General features: G+C 52.7%; 1 protein-coding gene across 2 annotated transcripts in view; it reads right to left on the bottom strand.

Annotated features, from left to right (window-relative positions):
* The window catches only part of LOC147725048 (uncharacterized), a 111,181-nt gene that overhangs the window by 38,815 nt on the left and 54,562 nt on the right, over window positions 1–17,804 (bottom strand). For both annotated transcript variants that reach the window (XM_086966514.1, XM_086966515.1), the window contains exon 3: window positions 10,180–10,233. In XM_086966514.1, coding sequence (XP_086822640.1) covers window positions 10,180–10,233 — 54 coding nt within the window. The remainder of the gene's footprint in view (window positions 1–10,179; window positions 10,234–17,804) is intronic.

Here is a 17,804-nt window from a genome sequence, read left to right as displayed (position 1 = left end):
CCTAGGCCTCAGACCCTCATTCACCCAGGCAGCAAACCCTCATTCCCACAGGACGCAGACCCTCATTAATCCTGGCCTCAGACTCTCATTCACCCAGGCCTCAGACCCTCATTCACCCAGGGCTCAGACCCTCTTTCACCTAGACCTTAGACCCTCAATAACCCAGGCCGCAGACCCTCATTCACCCAGACCTCAGATCTTCACTCACTCTGGCCTCAGACCCTCATCACCCAGGTCGCAAACCCTCATTAACCCAACCCTCTGACCCTCATCATCCAGGCCACAGTCCCTCAATCACCGAGCCCTCTGATCCTCACTCACTTAGGCCTCTGACTCTCATCACCCAGGTCTCAAACCCTCATTATACCAAGCGCCAGACCCTCCTTATCCCAGGCCACAGACCCTCATTCACCCAGACCTCAGATCCTCACTCACTCAGGCCTCTGACCTTCATCAACCCTGGCCTCAGACCATCACTCACTCAGGCCACAGACCCTCATTCACCCAGGCTTCAGACCCTCATTCACCCATGCCTCAGACCTTCATTCACCCAGGCCGCAAACCCTCATTCACCTAGGCCTCAGACCCTCATTCACCCAGGCCGCAGACCCTCATTCACCCAGGCCTCAGACCATCACTCACTCAGGCCACAGACCCTCATTCACCCAGGCTTCAGACCCTCATTCACCCAGGACTCAGACCCTCATTCACCCAGGCCTCAGACCCTCATTCACCCTGGCCTCAGACCCTCATTCACCCAGGCCTCAGACCCTCATTCACCCAGGCCTCAGACCATCACTCACTCAGGCCACAGACCCTCATTCACCCTGGCTTCAGACCCTCATTCGCCCAGGCCTCAGACTCATTAACCCAGGCCACAAACCCTCATTCACCTAGGCCTCAGACCCTCATTCACCCAGGCCGTAGACCCTCATTCACCCAGGCCTCAGACCATCACTCACTCAGGCCACAGACCCTCATTCACCCAGGCTTCAGACCCTCATTTACCCAGGCATCAGACCATCACTCACTCAGGCCACAGACCCTCATTAACCTAGGCCTCAGACCCTCATTATCCCAGGCCTCAGACCCTCAGTAACCCTGGCCTCAGACCCTCATTAGCCCAGGCCTCAGACCCTCATTAACCCAAGCCTCAGACCCTCATTCACCCAGGACGCAGACCCTCATTAACCCAGGCCTCAGACCCGCAATACCCCAGGCCTCAGACCCTCATTCACCCAGGCTCAGACCCTCATTCACCCAGGCCTCAGACCCTCATTAACCCAGGCCGCAAACCCTCATTCCCCCAGGCCACAGACCCTCATTCACCCAGGCTTCAGACCCTCATTCACCCAGACCTCGCACCCTCATTCACCCAGGCCTCAGACCCTCATTCACCCAGGCCTCAGACCCTCATTCACCTAGACCTCAGACCCTCATTCACCCAGACCTCAGACCCTCATTCACCCAGACCTCAGACCCTCATTAACCCAGGCTCATACCCACATTAACCCAGGACACAGACCCTCATTCACCCAGGCCTCAGACCCTCAATAACCCAGGCCCCAGACAATCAATAACCCAGGCCTCAGACCCTCATTCACCCAGGCCTCCGACCCTCATTCACCCAGGCCTCAGACCCTCATTCACCCTGGCCTCAGACCCTCATTCACCCAGGCCTCAGACCCTCATTCACCCAGGCCGCAGACCCTCATTCACCCACGCCTTCGACCCTCATTCACCCAGGCCTCAGACCCTCATTCACCCTGGCCTCAGACCCTCATTCACCCAGGCCGCAGACCCTCATTCACCCAGGCCTCTGACCCTCATTCACCCACGCCTCCGACCCTCATTCACCCACGCCTCCGACCCTCATTCACCCACGCCTTCGACCCTCATTCACCCAGGCCTCAGACCCGCAATACCCCAGGCCTCAGACCCTCATTCACCCAGGCCGCAGACCCTCATTCACCCACGCCTCCGACCCTCATTCACCCAGGCCTCAGACCCTCATTCACCCTGGCCTCAGACCCTCATTCACCCAGGCCTCAGACCCTCATTCACCCAGGCCTCCGACCCTCATTCACCCACGCCTCCGACCCTCATTCACCCACGCCTCTGACCCTCATTCACCCAGGCCTCAGACCCGCAATACCTCAGACCCTCATTCACCCAGGCCTCAGACCCACATTAACCCAGGCCTCAGACCCTCATTAACCCAGGCCTCAGACCCTCATTCACCCACGCCTCAGACCCTCATTAACCCAGGCCTCAGACCCTCATTAACCCAGGCCTTAGACCCTCATTCACCCTGGCCTCAGACCCTCATTCACCCACGCCTCCGACCCTCATTCACCCAGGCCTCAGACCCTCATTCACCCTGACCTCAGACCCTCATTCACCCTGACCTCAGACCCTCATTCACCCAGACCTCAGACCCTCATTCACCCAGGCTTCAGACCCTCATTCACCCAGGCCGCTGACCCTCATTCACCCAGGACGCAGACGCTCATTCACCCAGGCCTCAGACCCTCATTAACCTAGGCCTCAGACCCTTATTCACCCAGGCCTCAGACCCGCATTCACCCAGGCCTCAGACCCTCTTCACCCAGGACACAGACCCTCATCAACCCTGGACTCAGACCCTCATTCACCCCGTCCGCAGACCCTCATTAACCCAGGCCTCTGACCCTCATTAACCCAGGCATCAGACCCTCATTCACCCAGGCTACAGACCCTCATTCACCCAGGCCACAGACCCTCATCAACCTAGGCTTCAGACCCTCATTAACCCAGGCCTCAGACCCTCGTTCACCCAAGCCACAGACCCTCATAAACTCAGTCCTCAGACCCTCATTAACCCAGGCCTCAGACCCTCATTAACCCAGGCATCAGACCCTCATTCACCCAGGCCACAGACCCTCATTCACCCAGGCCACAGACCCTCATAAACTCAGTCCTCAGACCCTCATCAACCTAGGCTTCAGACCCTCATTCACCCAGGCCACAGACCCTCATTCACCCAGGCCACAGACCCTTATAAACTCAGTCCTCAGACCCTCATTAACCTAGGCCTCAGACCATCACTAACCCAAGCCTCAGACCCTCATTATTCCAGGCATCAGACCCTAATACACCCAGGCCTCCAACCCTCAACAACCCAGGCCTCAGACCCTCATTAACAAAGGCCTCAGACCCTCATTAACCCAGGCCTCAGACCCTCATCCACCCAGGCAGCAGACCCTCATTAACCCAGGCATCAGACCCTCCACAACCCAGGCTTCAGACCCTCATTAACCCTGCCCTCAGACCCTCATTCACCCAGGCATCAGACCCTCATTATCCCAGGCCTCATACCTTCATTAGCCCTGGCTTCAGACCCTCATTCACACAGGCCTCAGACCCTCATTCACCCAGGCCGCAAACCCTCTTTTCACCAGGACGCAGACCCTCATTCACCCAGGACACAGACCCTCATTAAGCCAGGCCTCAGATCCTCATTAACCCAGGCCTCAGACCCTCATCAACCCTGGCCTCAGACCCTCATTAACCTAGGCGTCAGACCCTCATTAACCTAGGCCTCAGACTGAGACCCTCATTAACCCAGGCCTCAGACCCTCATTAACCCAGGCCTCGGACCCTCATTAACCCAGGCCTCAGACCCTCATTCACCCAGGCCTCAGACCCTCATTAACCCAGGCCTCAGAACCTCATCAACCCTGGCCTCAGACCCTCATTAACCTAGGCCTCAGGCTGAGACCCTCATTAACCCAGACCTCAGACTCTCATTCACCCAGGCCTCAGACACTCATTCACCCAGGCCTCAGACCCTCATTCACTCAGGCTTCAGACCCTCATTAACCTAGGCCTCAGACCCTCATTCACCCAGGCCTCAGACCCTCATTCACCCAGGCCTCAGACCCTCATTCACTCAGGCCTCAGACCCTCATTCACCCAGGCCTCAGACCCTCATTCACCCAGGCCTCAGACCCTCATTCACCCTGGCCTCAGACCCTCATTCACCCTGGCCTCAGACCCTCATTCACCCTGGCCTCAGACCCTCATTAACATAGGCCTCAGACCCTCATTCCCCCAGGCCACAGACCCTCCTTCACCCAGGCTTCAGACCCTCATTCACCCAGACCTCGCACCCTCATTCACCCAGGCCTCAGACCCTCATTCACCCAGGCCTCAGACCCTCATTCACCTAGACCTCAGACCCTCATTCACCCAGACCTCAGACCCTCATTCACCCAGACCTCAGACCCTCATTAACCCAGGCTCATACCCACATTAACCCAGGACACAGACCCTCATTCACCCAGGCCTCAGACCCTCAATAACCCAGGCCTCAGACAATCAATAACCCAGGCCTCAGACCCTCATTAACCCAGGCCTCAGACCCTCATTCACCCAGGCCTCCGACCCTCATTCACCCAGGCCTCAGACCCTCATTCACCCTGGCCTCAAACCCTCATTCACCCAGGCCTCAGACCCTCATTCACCCAGGCCGCAGACCCTCATTCACCCACGCCTTCGACCCTCATTCACCCAGGCCTCAGACCCTCATTCACCCTGACCTCGGACCCTCATTCACCCAGGCCGCAGACCCTCATTCACCCAGGCCTCCGACCCTCATTCACCCACGCCTCCGACCCTCATTCACCCACGCCTCTGACCCTCATTCACCCAGGCCTCAGACCCGCAATACCTCAGACCCTCATTCACCCAGGCCTCAGACCCACATTAACCCAGGCCTCAGACCCTCATTAACCCAGGCCTCAGACCCTCATTCACCCACGCCTCAGACCCTCATTAACCCAGGCCTCAGACCCTCATTAACCCAGGCCTTAGACCCTCATTCACCCTGGCCTCAGACCCTCATTCACCCACGCCTCCGACCCTCATTCACCCAGGCCTCAGACCCTCATTCACCCTGACCTCAGACCCTCATTCACCCTGACCTCAGACCCTCATTCACCCAGACCTCAGACCCTCATTCACCCAGGCTTCAGACCCTCATTCACCCAGGCCGCTGACCCTCATTCACCCAGGCCTCAGACCCTCATTCACCCAGGCCTCAGACCCTCATTAACCTAGGCCTCAGACCCTCATTCACCCAGGCCTCAGACCCTCATTCACCCAGGCCTCAGACCCTCTTCACCCAGGACACAGACCCTCATCAACCCTGGACTCAGACCCTCATTCACCCCGTCCGCAGACCCTCATTAACCCAGGCCTCTGACCCTCGTTAACCCAGGCATCAGACCCTCATTCACCCAGGCTACAGACCCTCATTCACCCAGGCCACAGACCCTCATCAACCTAGGCTTCAGACCCTCATTAACCCAGGCCTCAGTCCCTCGTTCACCCAAGCCACAGACCCTCATAAACTCAGTCCTCAGACCCTCATTAACCCAGGCCTCAGACCCTCATTAACCCAGGCATCAGACCCTCATTCACCCAGGCCACAGACCCTCATTCACCCAGGCCACAGACCCTCATAAACTCAGTCCTCAGACCCTCATCAACCTAGGCTTCAGTCCCTCATTCACCCAGGCCACAGACCCTCATTCGCCCAGGCCACAGACCCTTATAAACTCAGTCCTCAGACCCTCATTAACCTAGGCCTCAGACCATCACTAACCCAAGCCTCAGACCCTCATTATTCCAGGCATCAGACCCTAATACACCCAGGCCTCCAACCCTCAACAACCCAGGCCTCAGACCCTCATTAACACAGGCCTCAGACCCTCATTAACACAGGCCTCAGACCCTCATCCACCCAGGCAGCAGACCCTCATTAACCAAGGCATCAGACCCTCCACAACCCAGGCTTCAGACCCTCATTAACCCTGCCCTCAGACCCTCATTCACCCAGGCATCAGACCCTCAATATCCCAGGCCTCATACCTTCATTAGCCCTGGCTTCAGACCCTCATTTACACAGGCCTCAGACCCTCATTCACCCAGGCCGCAAACCCTCTTTTCCCCAGGACGCAGACCCTCATTCACCCAGGACACAGACCCTCATTAAGCCAGGCCTCAGATCCTCATTAACCCAGGCCTCAGACCCTCATCAACCCTGGCCTCAGACCCTCATTAACCTAGGCGTCAGACCCTCATTAACCTAGGCCTCAGACTGAGACCCTCATTAACCCAGGCCTCAGACCCTCATTAACCCAGGCCTCGGACCCTCATTAACCCAGGCCTCAGACCCTCATTCACCCAGGCCTCAGACCCTCATTAACCCAGGCCTCAGAACCTCATCAACCCTGGCCTCAGACCCTCATTAACCTAGGCCTCAGGCTGAGACCCTCATTAACCCAGACCTCAGACTCTCATTCACCCAGGCCTCAGACACTCATTCACCCAGGCCTCAGACCCTCATTCACTCAGGCTTCAGACCCTCATTAACCTAGGCCTCAGACCCTCATTCACCCAGGCCTCAGACCCTCATTCACCCAGGCCTCAGACCCTCATTCACTCAGGCCTCAGACCCTCATTCACCCAGGCCTCAGACCCTCATTCACCCAGGCCTCAGACCCTCATTCACCCTGGCCTCAGACCCTCATTCACCCTGGCCTCAGACCCTCATTCACCCTGGCCTCAGACCCTCATTAACATAGGCCTCAGACCCTCATTAACCCAGGCCTCAGACCCTCATTAACCCCGGCTTCAAACCCGCATTCACCCTGGCCTCAGACCCTCATTCACCCAGGCAGCAGACCCTCAGTAACCCTACCCTCAGACCCTCATTCACCCAGGCCTCAGACCCGCAATACCCCAGGCCGCAGACCCTCATTCACCCAGGACGCAGACCCTCATTCCCCCAGGACGCAGACCCTCATTCACCCAGGCCACAGACCCTCATTTACCCACGCCTCCGACCCTCATTCACCCAGGCTTCAGACCCTCATTCACGCAGGCCTCAGACCCTCATTTACCCACGCCTCCGACCCTCATTCACCCTGGCCTCAGACCCTCATTCACCCACGCCTCCGACCCTCATTCACCCTGGCCTCAGACCCTCATTCACCCAGGCCTCCGACCCTCATTCACCCTGGCCTCAGACCCTCATTCACCCACGCCTCCGACCCTTATTCACCCTGGCCTCAGACCCTCATTCACCCACGCCTCCGACCCTCATTCACCCTGGCCTCAGACCCTCATTCACCCACGCCTCCGACCCTCATTCACCCTGGCCTCAGACCCTCATTAACCCAGGCCTCAGACCCTCATTAACCCAGGCCTCAGACCCTCATTCACCCAGGCCTCAGACCCTCATTAACCCAGGCCTCAGAACCTCATCAACCCTGGCCTCAGACCCTCATTAACCTAGGCCTCAGGCTGAGACCCTCATTAACCCAGACCTCAGATTCTCATTCACCCAGGCCTCAGACCCTCATTCACCCAGGCCTCAGACCCTCATTCACTCAGGCTTCAGACCCTCATTAACCTAGGCCTCAGACCCTCATTCACCCAGGCCTCAGACCCTCATTCACCTAGGCCTCAGACCCTCATTCACTCAGGCCTCAGACCCTCATTCACCCAGGCCTCAGACCCTCATTCACCCAGGCCTCAGACCCTCATTCACCCTGGCCTCAGACCCTCATTCACCCTGGCCTCAGACCCTCATTCACCCTGGCCTCAGACCCTCATTAACATAGGCCTCAGACCCTCATTAACCCAGGCCTCAGACCCTCATTAACCCCGGCTTCAAACCCGCATTCACCCTGGCCTCAGACCCTCATTCACCCAGGCAGCAGACCCTCAGTAACCCTACCCTCAGACCCTCATTCACCCAGGCCTCAGACCCGCAATACCCCAGGCCGCAGACCCTCCTTCACCCAGGACGCAGACCCTCATTCCCCCAGGACGCAGACCCTCATTCACCCAGGCCACAGACCCTCATTTACCCACGCCTCCGACCCTCATTCACCCAGGCTTCAGACCCTCATTCACGCAGGCCTCAGACCCTCATTTACCCACGCCTCCGACCCTCATTCACCCTGGCCTCAGACCCTCATTCACCCACGCCTCCGACCCTCATTCACCCTGGCCTCAGACCCTCATTTACCCACGCCTCCGACCCTCATTCACCCTGGCCTCAGACCCTCATTCACCCAGGCCTCCGACCCTCATTCACCCAGGCCTCAGACCCTCATTCACCCAGGCCTCCGACCCTCATTCACCCTGGCCTCCGACCCTCATTCACCCAGGCCTCCGACCCTCATTCACCCTGGCCTCAGACCCTCATTCACCCACGCCTCCGACCCTCATTCACCCTGGCCTCAGACCCTCATTCACCCAGGCCTCCGACCCTCATTCACCCTGGCCTCAGACCCTCATTCACCCACGCCTCCGACCCTCATTCACCCTGGCCTCAGACCCTCATTAACCCAGGCCTCAGACCCTCATTAACCCAGGCCTCAGACCCTCATTCACCCAGGCCTCAGACCCTCATTAACCCAGGCCTCAGAACCTCATCAACCCTGGCCTCAGACCCTCATTAACCTAGGCCTCAGGCTGAGACCCTCATTAACCCAGACCTCAGATTCTCATTCACCCAGGCCTCAGACCCTCATTCACCCAGGCCTCAGACCCTCATTCACTCAGGCTTCAGACCCTCATTAACCTAGGCCTCAGACCCTCATTCACCCAGGCCTCAGACCCTCATTCACCTAGGCCTCAGACCCTCATTCACTCAGGCCTCAGACCCTCATTCACCCAGGCCTCAGACCCTCATTCACCCAGGCCTCAGACCCTCATTCACCCTGGCCTCAGACCCTCATTCACCCTGGCCTCAGACCCTCATTCACCCTGGCCTCAGACCCTCATTAACATAGGCCTCAGACCCTCATTAACCCAGGCCTCAGACCCTCATTAACCCCGGCTTCAAACCCGCATTCACCCTGGCCTCAGACCCTCATTCACCCAGGCAGCAGACCCTCAGTAACCCTACCCTCAGACCCTCATTCACCCAGGCCTCAGACCCGCAATACCCCAGGCCGCAGACCCTCCTTCACCCAGGACGCAGACCCTCATTCCCCCAGGACGCAGACCCTCATTCACCCAGGCCACAGACCCTCATTTACCCACGCCTCCGACCCTCATTCACCCAGGCTTCAGACCCTCATTCACGCAGGCCTCAGACCCTCATTTACCCACGCCTCCGACCCTCATTCACCCTGGCCTCAGACCCTCATTCACCCACGCCTCCGACCCTCATTCACCCTGGCCTCAGACCCTCATTTACCCACGCCTCCGACCCTCATTCACCCTGGCCTCAGACCCTCATTCACCCAGGCCTCCGACCCTCATTCACCCAGGCCTCAGACCCTCATTCACCCAGGCCTCCGACCCTCATTCACCCTGGCCTCCGACCCTCATTCACCCAGGCCTCCGACCCTCATTCACCCTGGCCTCAGACCCTCATTCACCCACGCCTCCGACCCTCATTCACCCTGGCCTCAGACCCTCATTCACCCAGGCCTCCGACCCTCATTCACCCTGGCCTCAGACCCTCATTCACCCACGCCTCCGACCCTCATTCACCCAGGCCTCAGACCCTCATTCACCCTGGCCTCAGACCCTCATTCACCCAGGCCTCCGACCCTCATTCACCCAGGCCTCAGACCCTCATTCACCCAGGCCTCAGACCCTCATTCACCCACGCCTCCGACCCTCATTCACCCAGGCCTCAGACCCTCATTCACCCTGGCCTCAGACCCTCATTCACCCAGGCCTCCGACCCTCATTCACCCTGGCCTCCGACCCTCATTCACCCAGGCCTCCGACCCTCATTCACCCTGGCCTCCGACCCTCATTCACCCAGGCCTCAGACCCTCATTCACCCTGGCCTCCGACCCTCATTCACCCAGGCCTCCGACCCTCATTCACCCTGGCCTCAGACCCTCATTCACCCACTCCTCCGACCCTCATTAACCCAGGCCTCAGACCCTCATTCTCCCAGGCCTCAGACCCTCATTCACCCAGGCCTCCGACCCTCATTAGCCCAGGCCTCAGACCTTCACTCACCCAGGCCACAGACCCTCATTCACGCATCCCTCAGACCCTCATTCACCCACGCCTCCGACCCTCATTAACCCAGGCCTCAGACCCTCATTCTCCCAGGCCTCAGACCCTCCATGGCAGGTCTGGTCCCCCCACTCTTACCTCTAGTCTGGCCCTCAGAGTAGGGGGTGGGCTCCACCGTGGAGGCGGTCACTTCTGCAAAGAAAGAAAGGAAAGAGCTGAGCTTAGAGATGTGTTCTTTAACCCGTCGAGCTGCCCCTACTGCTGTTGGGGGTCGCAGAGGTACGTGGGGGATGGGGCGTACAAGAACCTGGCCCCCACCAGAAGGGTATTTCACATTTCATATACTGAGAGTGAGGAAACTTTAATGGAGAGCCAAGAGCAAAGCGAGGGTCACTCTTTACCTTATATAAGGGGAGCTGAAAATAAACAGTGTAAACACTACGGGTTTTGGGGTCCTTGATACTCTGAACTCACGTTCATTTACCCTCTTCAGACGTCCTCGTCCCCGCTCCTTAGTGCGCGCAGGCGAAAGTAGCACCTGGGCAGCGTATTTAGTGCAATGTCCGTAAATTCAAATCCCCCTTGTTATGCGAAACTCCAAATTCTATCCTATTACGCTACATAACATAATAAAGCACCGATTCACAGTAAAAATGTGCCTTCACAGTAAACATTTAACATGAAAAGACAGCAACAACGCGAATGACTGAGTTCGAGCGGCTGTTGTTCACAATACTTTTGTTTTTGTTGCTGTGTCTTTGCTTTCAAAGTAGGGTGCCTTCCGTGCTAAAAACATAAACGAAAGACACTTCCGCATTTCGCGTAATTACGCAGCAGACATTTTTGGGCGAAATTTGGCATAATTGCGCGAGCGCGAAATATGTAGATTTCCCGCACCACTAGTCCTTACCATTGAGGAGTGAGATTTCTCACTCTCCGACAGATCTCCCTCGCTCAGGGGCGTAGGAGACATTAGAATTCTGGGGGGTTTGGGACAACCTTGTGGACTTTCCTTTGACCCTATACAAATCACCGCCCGTTAAACAAATACAGTCGCATAGTTTTGAAGTGAAATATTGAGAAAAGCAGGCATGTAGTCACAGTTAGCATTATGCTTAATTGTTATTTACATTCACATAGTAATCAGACTAAATGTTAACAAAAGACTGGTATATAAATCTTGCATCTTCATGCACCAAGCAAAAAAGGTCGCTGACTCAGGGTGGGGCGTCGTGTTTGCAAGTGCATTATGGTTTGAAAAGTACCTGCTGCTGCGTTCCTGGTCTCCAGCAATTTCCAGGTAACAATAAAAATGTGAAGATAACTCTGGTGTTTAATGTTCTTTATTGAGAGGATCGGAGGTTTGTCTAGTGGGAGTTTTGACTCATGGTAATGTAGCCACAGTGGGTTAATATGCCTGCTGCAAAGAACGTGTACCACACCGATCACAAAATGCATATAATGTAAATAGGTCAGCGAGTTTCTGCTTTTGTCTGAGAGATTCTTTTGCTATTTGCAGTTTATAAGTTAAAATTCTAACATTGAACAGTGAGCTATTAACCGTCGTTAAAGAGCCGCATGAAAACTGCAAGGTATAGATTAGAACATTATGATTTTTCCCCAGTCTTTCATTATCCTAAGGTTGGAAAATTGGTTCATTAGGATGGAAATCAATTCTGATTATGAAAGAGAACCCCCAATCATGATTTTATGTTCAAATTCTAGGTTTGTGCTTCTCTTGTGTTGCAAAGCCATCTGTACCCTGGCACTCCCCAACTTTTTGCTGACTTGTACTGGTGGTACCTCACTCTGACTGACCCAGGCCTCTGACTAACCAGGCCCAGGTCCAGTGCTATGTTGAAAGAGACACTTACAAATACAGTAAAAACACCTACATACACAAGGGTGCACTATGGGTTAGGATACCTCCATGATTGACATGCCCTCTCCTATACGGCCCTAGTACATAATAGGGCATGAGGATTGGAACGACCTTTAAGCCCTAGTACATATTAGGGCGTAGTGGTTTAGAGGCCAGCACCCCTTCCTGCTCTTGCATGTGTGCAATGCTGTAGCCTGAGGTCAGTTTAAAAGCAGGCCCGTGTTGGAGGACTGCTTTTAAAATGCAAATTGTGCCCAATATTGACTTTTGGGTTTGGGGCACTTACAAATTGATAAACTACAATGTTGGGGCATATTAGGTATCCCCAGGGGTTCCCCTAGGTGTCCCAGGGGTTAGAGGTCAGGTATCTACAAGGAGGAGAATCCTACTACCAGTTGGAAGGAAAAAGTGAAGGAAGGGGGGAACACTCAGTGTTGTGTAAAATACCCCTCACACACCAACAGGCCCCTTGGTGTCATGCTTCATCATCGGGGTCTTCGCACCCCGCTAAGGGGATGCGGCACGCTACGACCTACGACTACGCGGGAGCGTTGACAAATCAGACTATGTGTGGTGTGTGTTGAGTGCAAGTGAAGGGATTGGATGTGAGTGGGAAGTGTAGTGAGAAAATTAAAAAGTACCTGGCTAGTGGGTAAAAAGAAAAACTTTATTCCGTACCCCTGGCTGGTGCTATTAAAAAAAGTGCAAAAGGGCGAGGTTTTGTGTCTTAATTAGGGACAGAACCTCTGGTGTGCGTCGACATGTTTCGGTACAGGTGTACCTTCTTCAGGACGGGGCACAACTCCCAACCCTACTCACGTTTTTCTAAAGAAATAGGATTTTGTTCTAATTTTTCTAAAAAGTGATTACACTCATTAAAGACGGCTACAATGTGCCTACAGCGGTTCTCTGGAACATGTAATTACATGTCCTGAAAAAAAGAAAAAACCATTAGGTTTGGTTACCATATAGGGTTGGCTCAGACAGGTGCAGTCACCTGGAGCCCCAAACAGTTGATTTAACCTGTAAAGGAAAACAGACATACAAAACACACAACACACAGACACATTTAGGACAAACTTAGGATTCTGTGTTTTTAGATATACCTATGGTATGAGTTGGCTAATGCCTCATGAGCAAGTCCTGAACATCAAGGTAGGTAGGTGGATCCACAATCTATAAGGATAGAGGAGTGGATTCAGTGTTGTTGTTTCTACTCACTTTTTGACTCTGTAATACACCTACAGAGGTCGGACTCTGTTTAGCAAATACTCACGAAATCCGCCTATATTGGCCTCCTTCTACCACCCTGTGCTGCTCCGCCGTAAATGGAGTACGGACGAGCTTGGTGGTATATAAAGGGAGATAAGGTGAGTTCCCATTGGTTAATTAGCGGAAATGGCAAATGGCCATATAAGGGCGATACCCGTGTTGCCGCCTCCTCCATGCATGTGATTTAGTCACATGTAACATGGAAACCTCCGTTATTTGTTAATTACCGGGTTTTGTATGCCCAAATATGGATTTTCCGCTTGCCAGCCACTCACTTGCCGATACTTTCGCTCACGCTGGAGGAGCGCCCGTGTGATGCAGCCGCCGTTGTCTCCCGTTCGCGCATGTGCACTGCCGGGTCTCCGGTATTCTGTTGCGCATGCGCAAAGGTCGGATGTCGACCGCGCATGCGCGTTGGTGTTTGCGCTAGTCATCAATGGTGCTTCTTCGCCCGAATATATCCTCATTGTTGGTTTTGTTGTTTGTAGTTTACAAAGTAGAATTGTAACTAAATAAATCGATAAGGGCTTTTGGTTCTCGTAGGTCTATTCGTTGTTTCAAAAAGGTTTCAGTGCCTTATCATTAGAGTGAGATAAATACTCTGATGTGGTTGACACTATAATACATGTTATTTATACAGGAGGTAATACATGTATTTGCCCTGACTACAGGAGTGGTTCCCCGATTTGCGCTTGTTATTACTCTTGTTTTTCGGGGGTGTTTAGGAGATTTGGCTCCACGGTATGTCATCATTGAGTCCAGTGACATGAGTTGCCAGGCGGAACACCCAACGTTGTTCCTTTTGGAACAGGCCTGATTCAGAGGCTAATCGCTCAATGACGGTCCAGCGTAGATCGTTGACGCAGTGTTGGTGTGACAAGAAATGTGATGCCATCTTGGTTGTTGTTTTTTTGCAGCGTATATTACTTTTGTGTTCCCCTATCCTTATTTTGACGGGGCGGGTGGTCATGCCTATATATTCTAGTCCGCAAGGGCAGTTTATTAGGTAAATCACATTCCTCGTATTGCAGTTGGTAAAGTGGCGCTGCTCCCATGTTGTGCCATTTCTGAAGGTTAGGTTTTTGCTTTTCTGGGTTTGATGACAACAACTGCAATCCCCACATGGGAAATGACCCTGTACACCAGTTACATTGAGTCTCTCCATCCGGTTTTCCCGTGGTCTGGTATGGACCACGATGTCCTTTATGTTTTTGCCCCTCCGATGTGCATGCATCGGTTTCTCAAAATTCAAGTCTCCACAATTCAAAATGCCCCAGTGCTTATTAATGACCTTCGACACCTGGTTTGATATGGTGGAGTAGGTTGTTACACAGATCGGCCTCTTATTTGCTTCTTTTCCTTGGAGATTTTCTTCTATGAGTGCCTCCCTGTGATTGTTTTTTGCGCGCTTCATCGCTTTCTCGATGGTTCTGGTGGGATATTGCCTTTGTACAAGTTTAGTTTTTAGATCTTTCGCTTGTCGGTTGAATTCACTCAACTCTGTGCAGTTTCTCCGGAGTCTAAGAAATTGCCCATAGGGCAGATTTTCCCTTAGATGTCTCGGGTGGAAACTGTCGTAACGTAGCAGACAGTTTCTGGAGGTCGGCTTGAAGTGTGTAGTGCTTTTTAGCCTTCCGTCCTCACTGTAGATGTTTAGATCCAGAAAGACCATTGACGTATTTGAAACGGTGCTGGTGAATTTTAGATATTCGTTCTGGTTATTTAGCCAGGTTACAAAATTCATGGCGCTGTTGACATCACCGTTCCAGATGATCAAAATGTCATTGATGTATCGTTTCCAGATGCCAATCTGGGAACGATAAGGGTTACTTTCATGTAGGATCTTTTGTTCCTCTAGATGGTAGACGTATAGTCCTGCTAAGCTTGGAGCAAAAGTACTTCCCATGCTCGTTCCATGGGTTTGTAGGTATAGTGTCTCCTTATACTGAAAAAAATTGTCTTTCAGGGCCATGGTGATACACTCTAGGACAAGATTTCTCGGTGTTTGGTATTTCCAAGTTTTGCTGAAGAGTACTTCTTCGATGATCTCTAGTGTCTCTTCATGGGGCAGGCTTGTGTATAAGCTCTCCACGTCCAAGCTTATCAAAAGCTGCGTGGTTGGATCAAAGGTTGTATCTTCCAGCAGTTGTAGTACCGATTTGGTGTCCTTCAGGTACGTATGTGTTGCTTGTACCATCGGTCTAAGAAAGGCGTCTGAGAATTTTGATAGGGGTTCCAGGATGGATCCAATTCCAGAGACTATTGGTCTTCCAGGTGGGTTGTCAATGTTCTTATGTATCTTGGGGATACAATAAAAGTATGGTATCCTAGGGGTGGGTTGTTGCAGGAATTCAGCTTCCTTCTTGCTGATCCAGTTGTGGGCTAGTCCTTCCTCCACCATACCTCCAATCCGAATTCTTAGTCGTTCTGTTGGATCACTCTCCAATATTTTATAGTTCCGTTCGTCAGACAACAGACGTTGGCATTCTCTGTCATACTTCTCAAGGGATTGTAGTACTATTGCTCCCCCCTTGTCAGCTGGTTTGATGACTAGCTCGCTGTTGGCCGTTAATTCTCGAAGTGCTCGCTGTTCTTCTCCACTGGTGTTGTAGAAGACATTCCTCCCTTGTGTGTTCAGCTTGTTGACCTCTGTTATCACCGCCTTCTCGAAGGTTAGAATCTCTACGGGGATGCCTGAATCGGGAGGGGTGAATGTCTTCTACAACACCAGTGGAGAAGAACAGCGAGCACTTCGAGAATTAACGGCCAACAGCGAGCTAGTCATCAAACCAGCTGACAAGGGGGGAGCAATAGTACTACAATCCCTTGAGAAGTATGACAGAGAATGCCAACGTCTGTTGTCTGACGAACGGAACTATAAAATATTGGAGAGTGATCCAACAGAACGACTAAGAATTCGGATTGGAGGTATGGTGGAGGAAGGACTAGCCCACAACTGGATCAGCAAGAAGGAAGCTGAATTCCTGCAACAACCCACCCCTAGGATACCATACTTTTATTGTATCCCCAAGATACATAAGAACATTGACAACCCACCTGGAAGACCAATAGTCTCTGGAATTGGATCCATCCTGGAACCCCTATCAAAATTCTCAGACGCCTTTCTTAGACCGATGGTACAAGCAACACATACGTACCTGAAGGACACCAAATCGGTACTACAACTGCTGGAAGATACAACCTTTGATCCAACCACGCAGCTTTTGATAAGCTTGGACGTGGAGAGCTTATACACAAGCCTGCCCCATGAAGAGACACTAGAGATCATCGAAGAAGTACTCTTCAGCAAAACTTGGAAATACCAAACACCGAGAAATCTTGTCCTAGAGTGTATCACCATGGCCCTGAAAGACAATTTTTTTCAGTATAAGGAGACACTATACCTACAAACCCATGGAACGAGCATGGGAAGTACTTTTGCTCCAAGCTTAGCAGGACTATACGTCTACCATCTAGAGGAACAAAAGATCCTACATGAAAGTAACCCTTATCGTTCCCAGATTGGCATCTGGAAACGATACATCGATGACATTTTGATCATCTGGAACGGTGATGTCAACAGCGCCATGAATTTTGTAACCTGGCTAAATAACCAGAACGAATATCTAAAATTCACCAGCACCGTTTCAAATACGTCAATGGTCTTTCTGGATCTAAACATCTACAGTGAGGACGGAAGGCTAAAAAGCACTACACACTTCAAGCCGACCTCCAGAAACTGTCTGCTACGTTACGACAGTTTCCACCCGAGACATCTAAGGGAAAATCTGCCCTATGGGCAATTTCTTAGACTCCGGAGAAACTGCACAGAGTTGAGTGAATTCAACCGACAAGCGAAAGATCTAAAAACTAAACTTGTACAAAGGCAATATCCCACCAGAACCATCGAGAAAGCGATGAAGCGCGCAAAAAACAATCACAGGGAGGCACTCATAGAAGAAAATCTCCAAGGAAAAGAAGCAAATAAGAGGCCGATCTGTGTAACAACCTACTCCACCATATCAAACCAGGTGTCGAAGGTCATTAATAAGCACTGGGGCATTTTGAATTGTGGAGACTTGAATTTTGAGAAACCGATGCATGCACATCGGAGGGGCAAAAACATAAAGGACATCGTGGTCCATACCAGACCACGGGAAAAACGGATGGAGAGACTCAATGTAACTGATGTACAGGGTCATTTCCCATGTGGGGATTGCAGTTGTTGTCATCAAACCCAGAAAAGCAAAAACCTAACCTTCAGAAATGGCACAACATGGGAGCAGCGCCACTTTACCAACTGCAATACGAGGAATGTGATTTACCTAATAAACTGCCCTTGCGGACTAGAATATATAGGCATGACCACCCGCCCCGTCAAAATAAGGATAGGGGAACACAAAAGTAATATACGCTGCAAAAAAACAACAACCAAGATGGCATCACATTTCTTGTCACACCAACACTGCGTCAACGATCTACGCTGGACCGTCATTGAGCGATTACCCTCTGAATCAGGCCTGTTCCAAAAGGAACAACGTTGGGTGTTCCGCCTGGCAACTCATGTCACTGGACTCAATGATGACATACCGTGGAGCCAAATCTCCTA

The sequence above is a fragment of the Lissotriton vulgaris genome, chromosome 4_1, assembly GCF_964263255.1.
Source record: "Lissotriton vulgaris chromosome 4_1, aLisVul1.2, whole genome shotgun sequence".
In the NCBI taxonomy this organism is placed as follows: domain Eukaryota; kingdom Metazoa; phylum Chordata; class Amphibia; order Caudata; family Salamandridae; genus Lissotriton; species Lissotriton vulgaris.
This window is presented reverse-complemented; position numbering and strand designations above follow the sequence as displayed.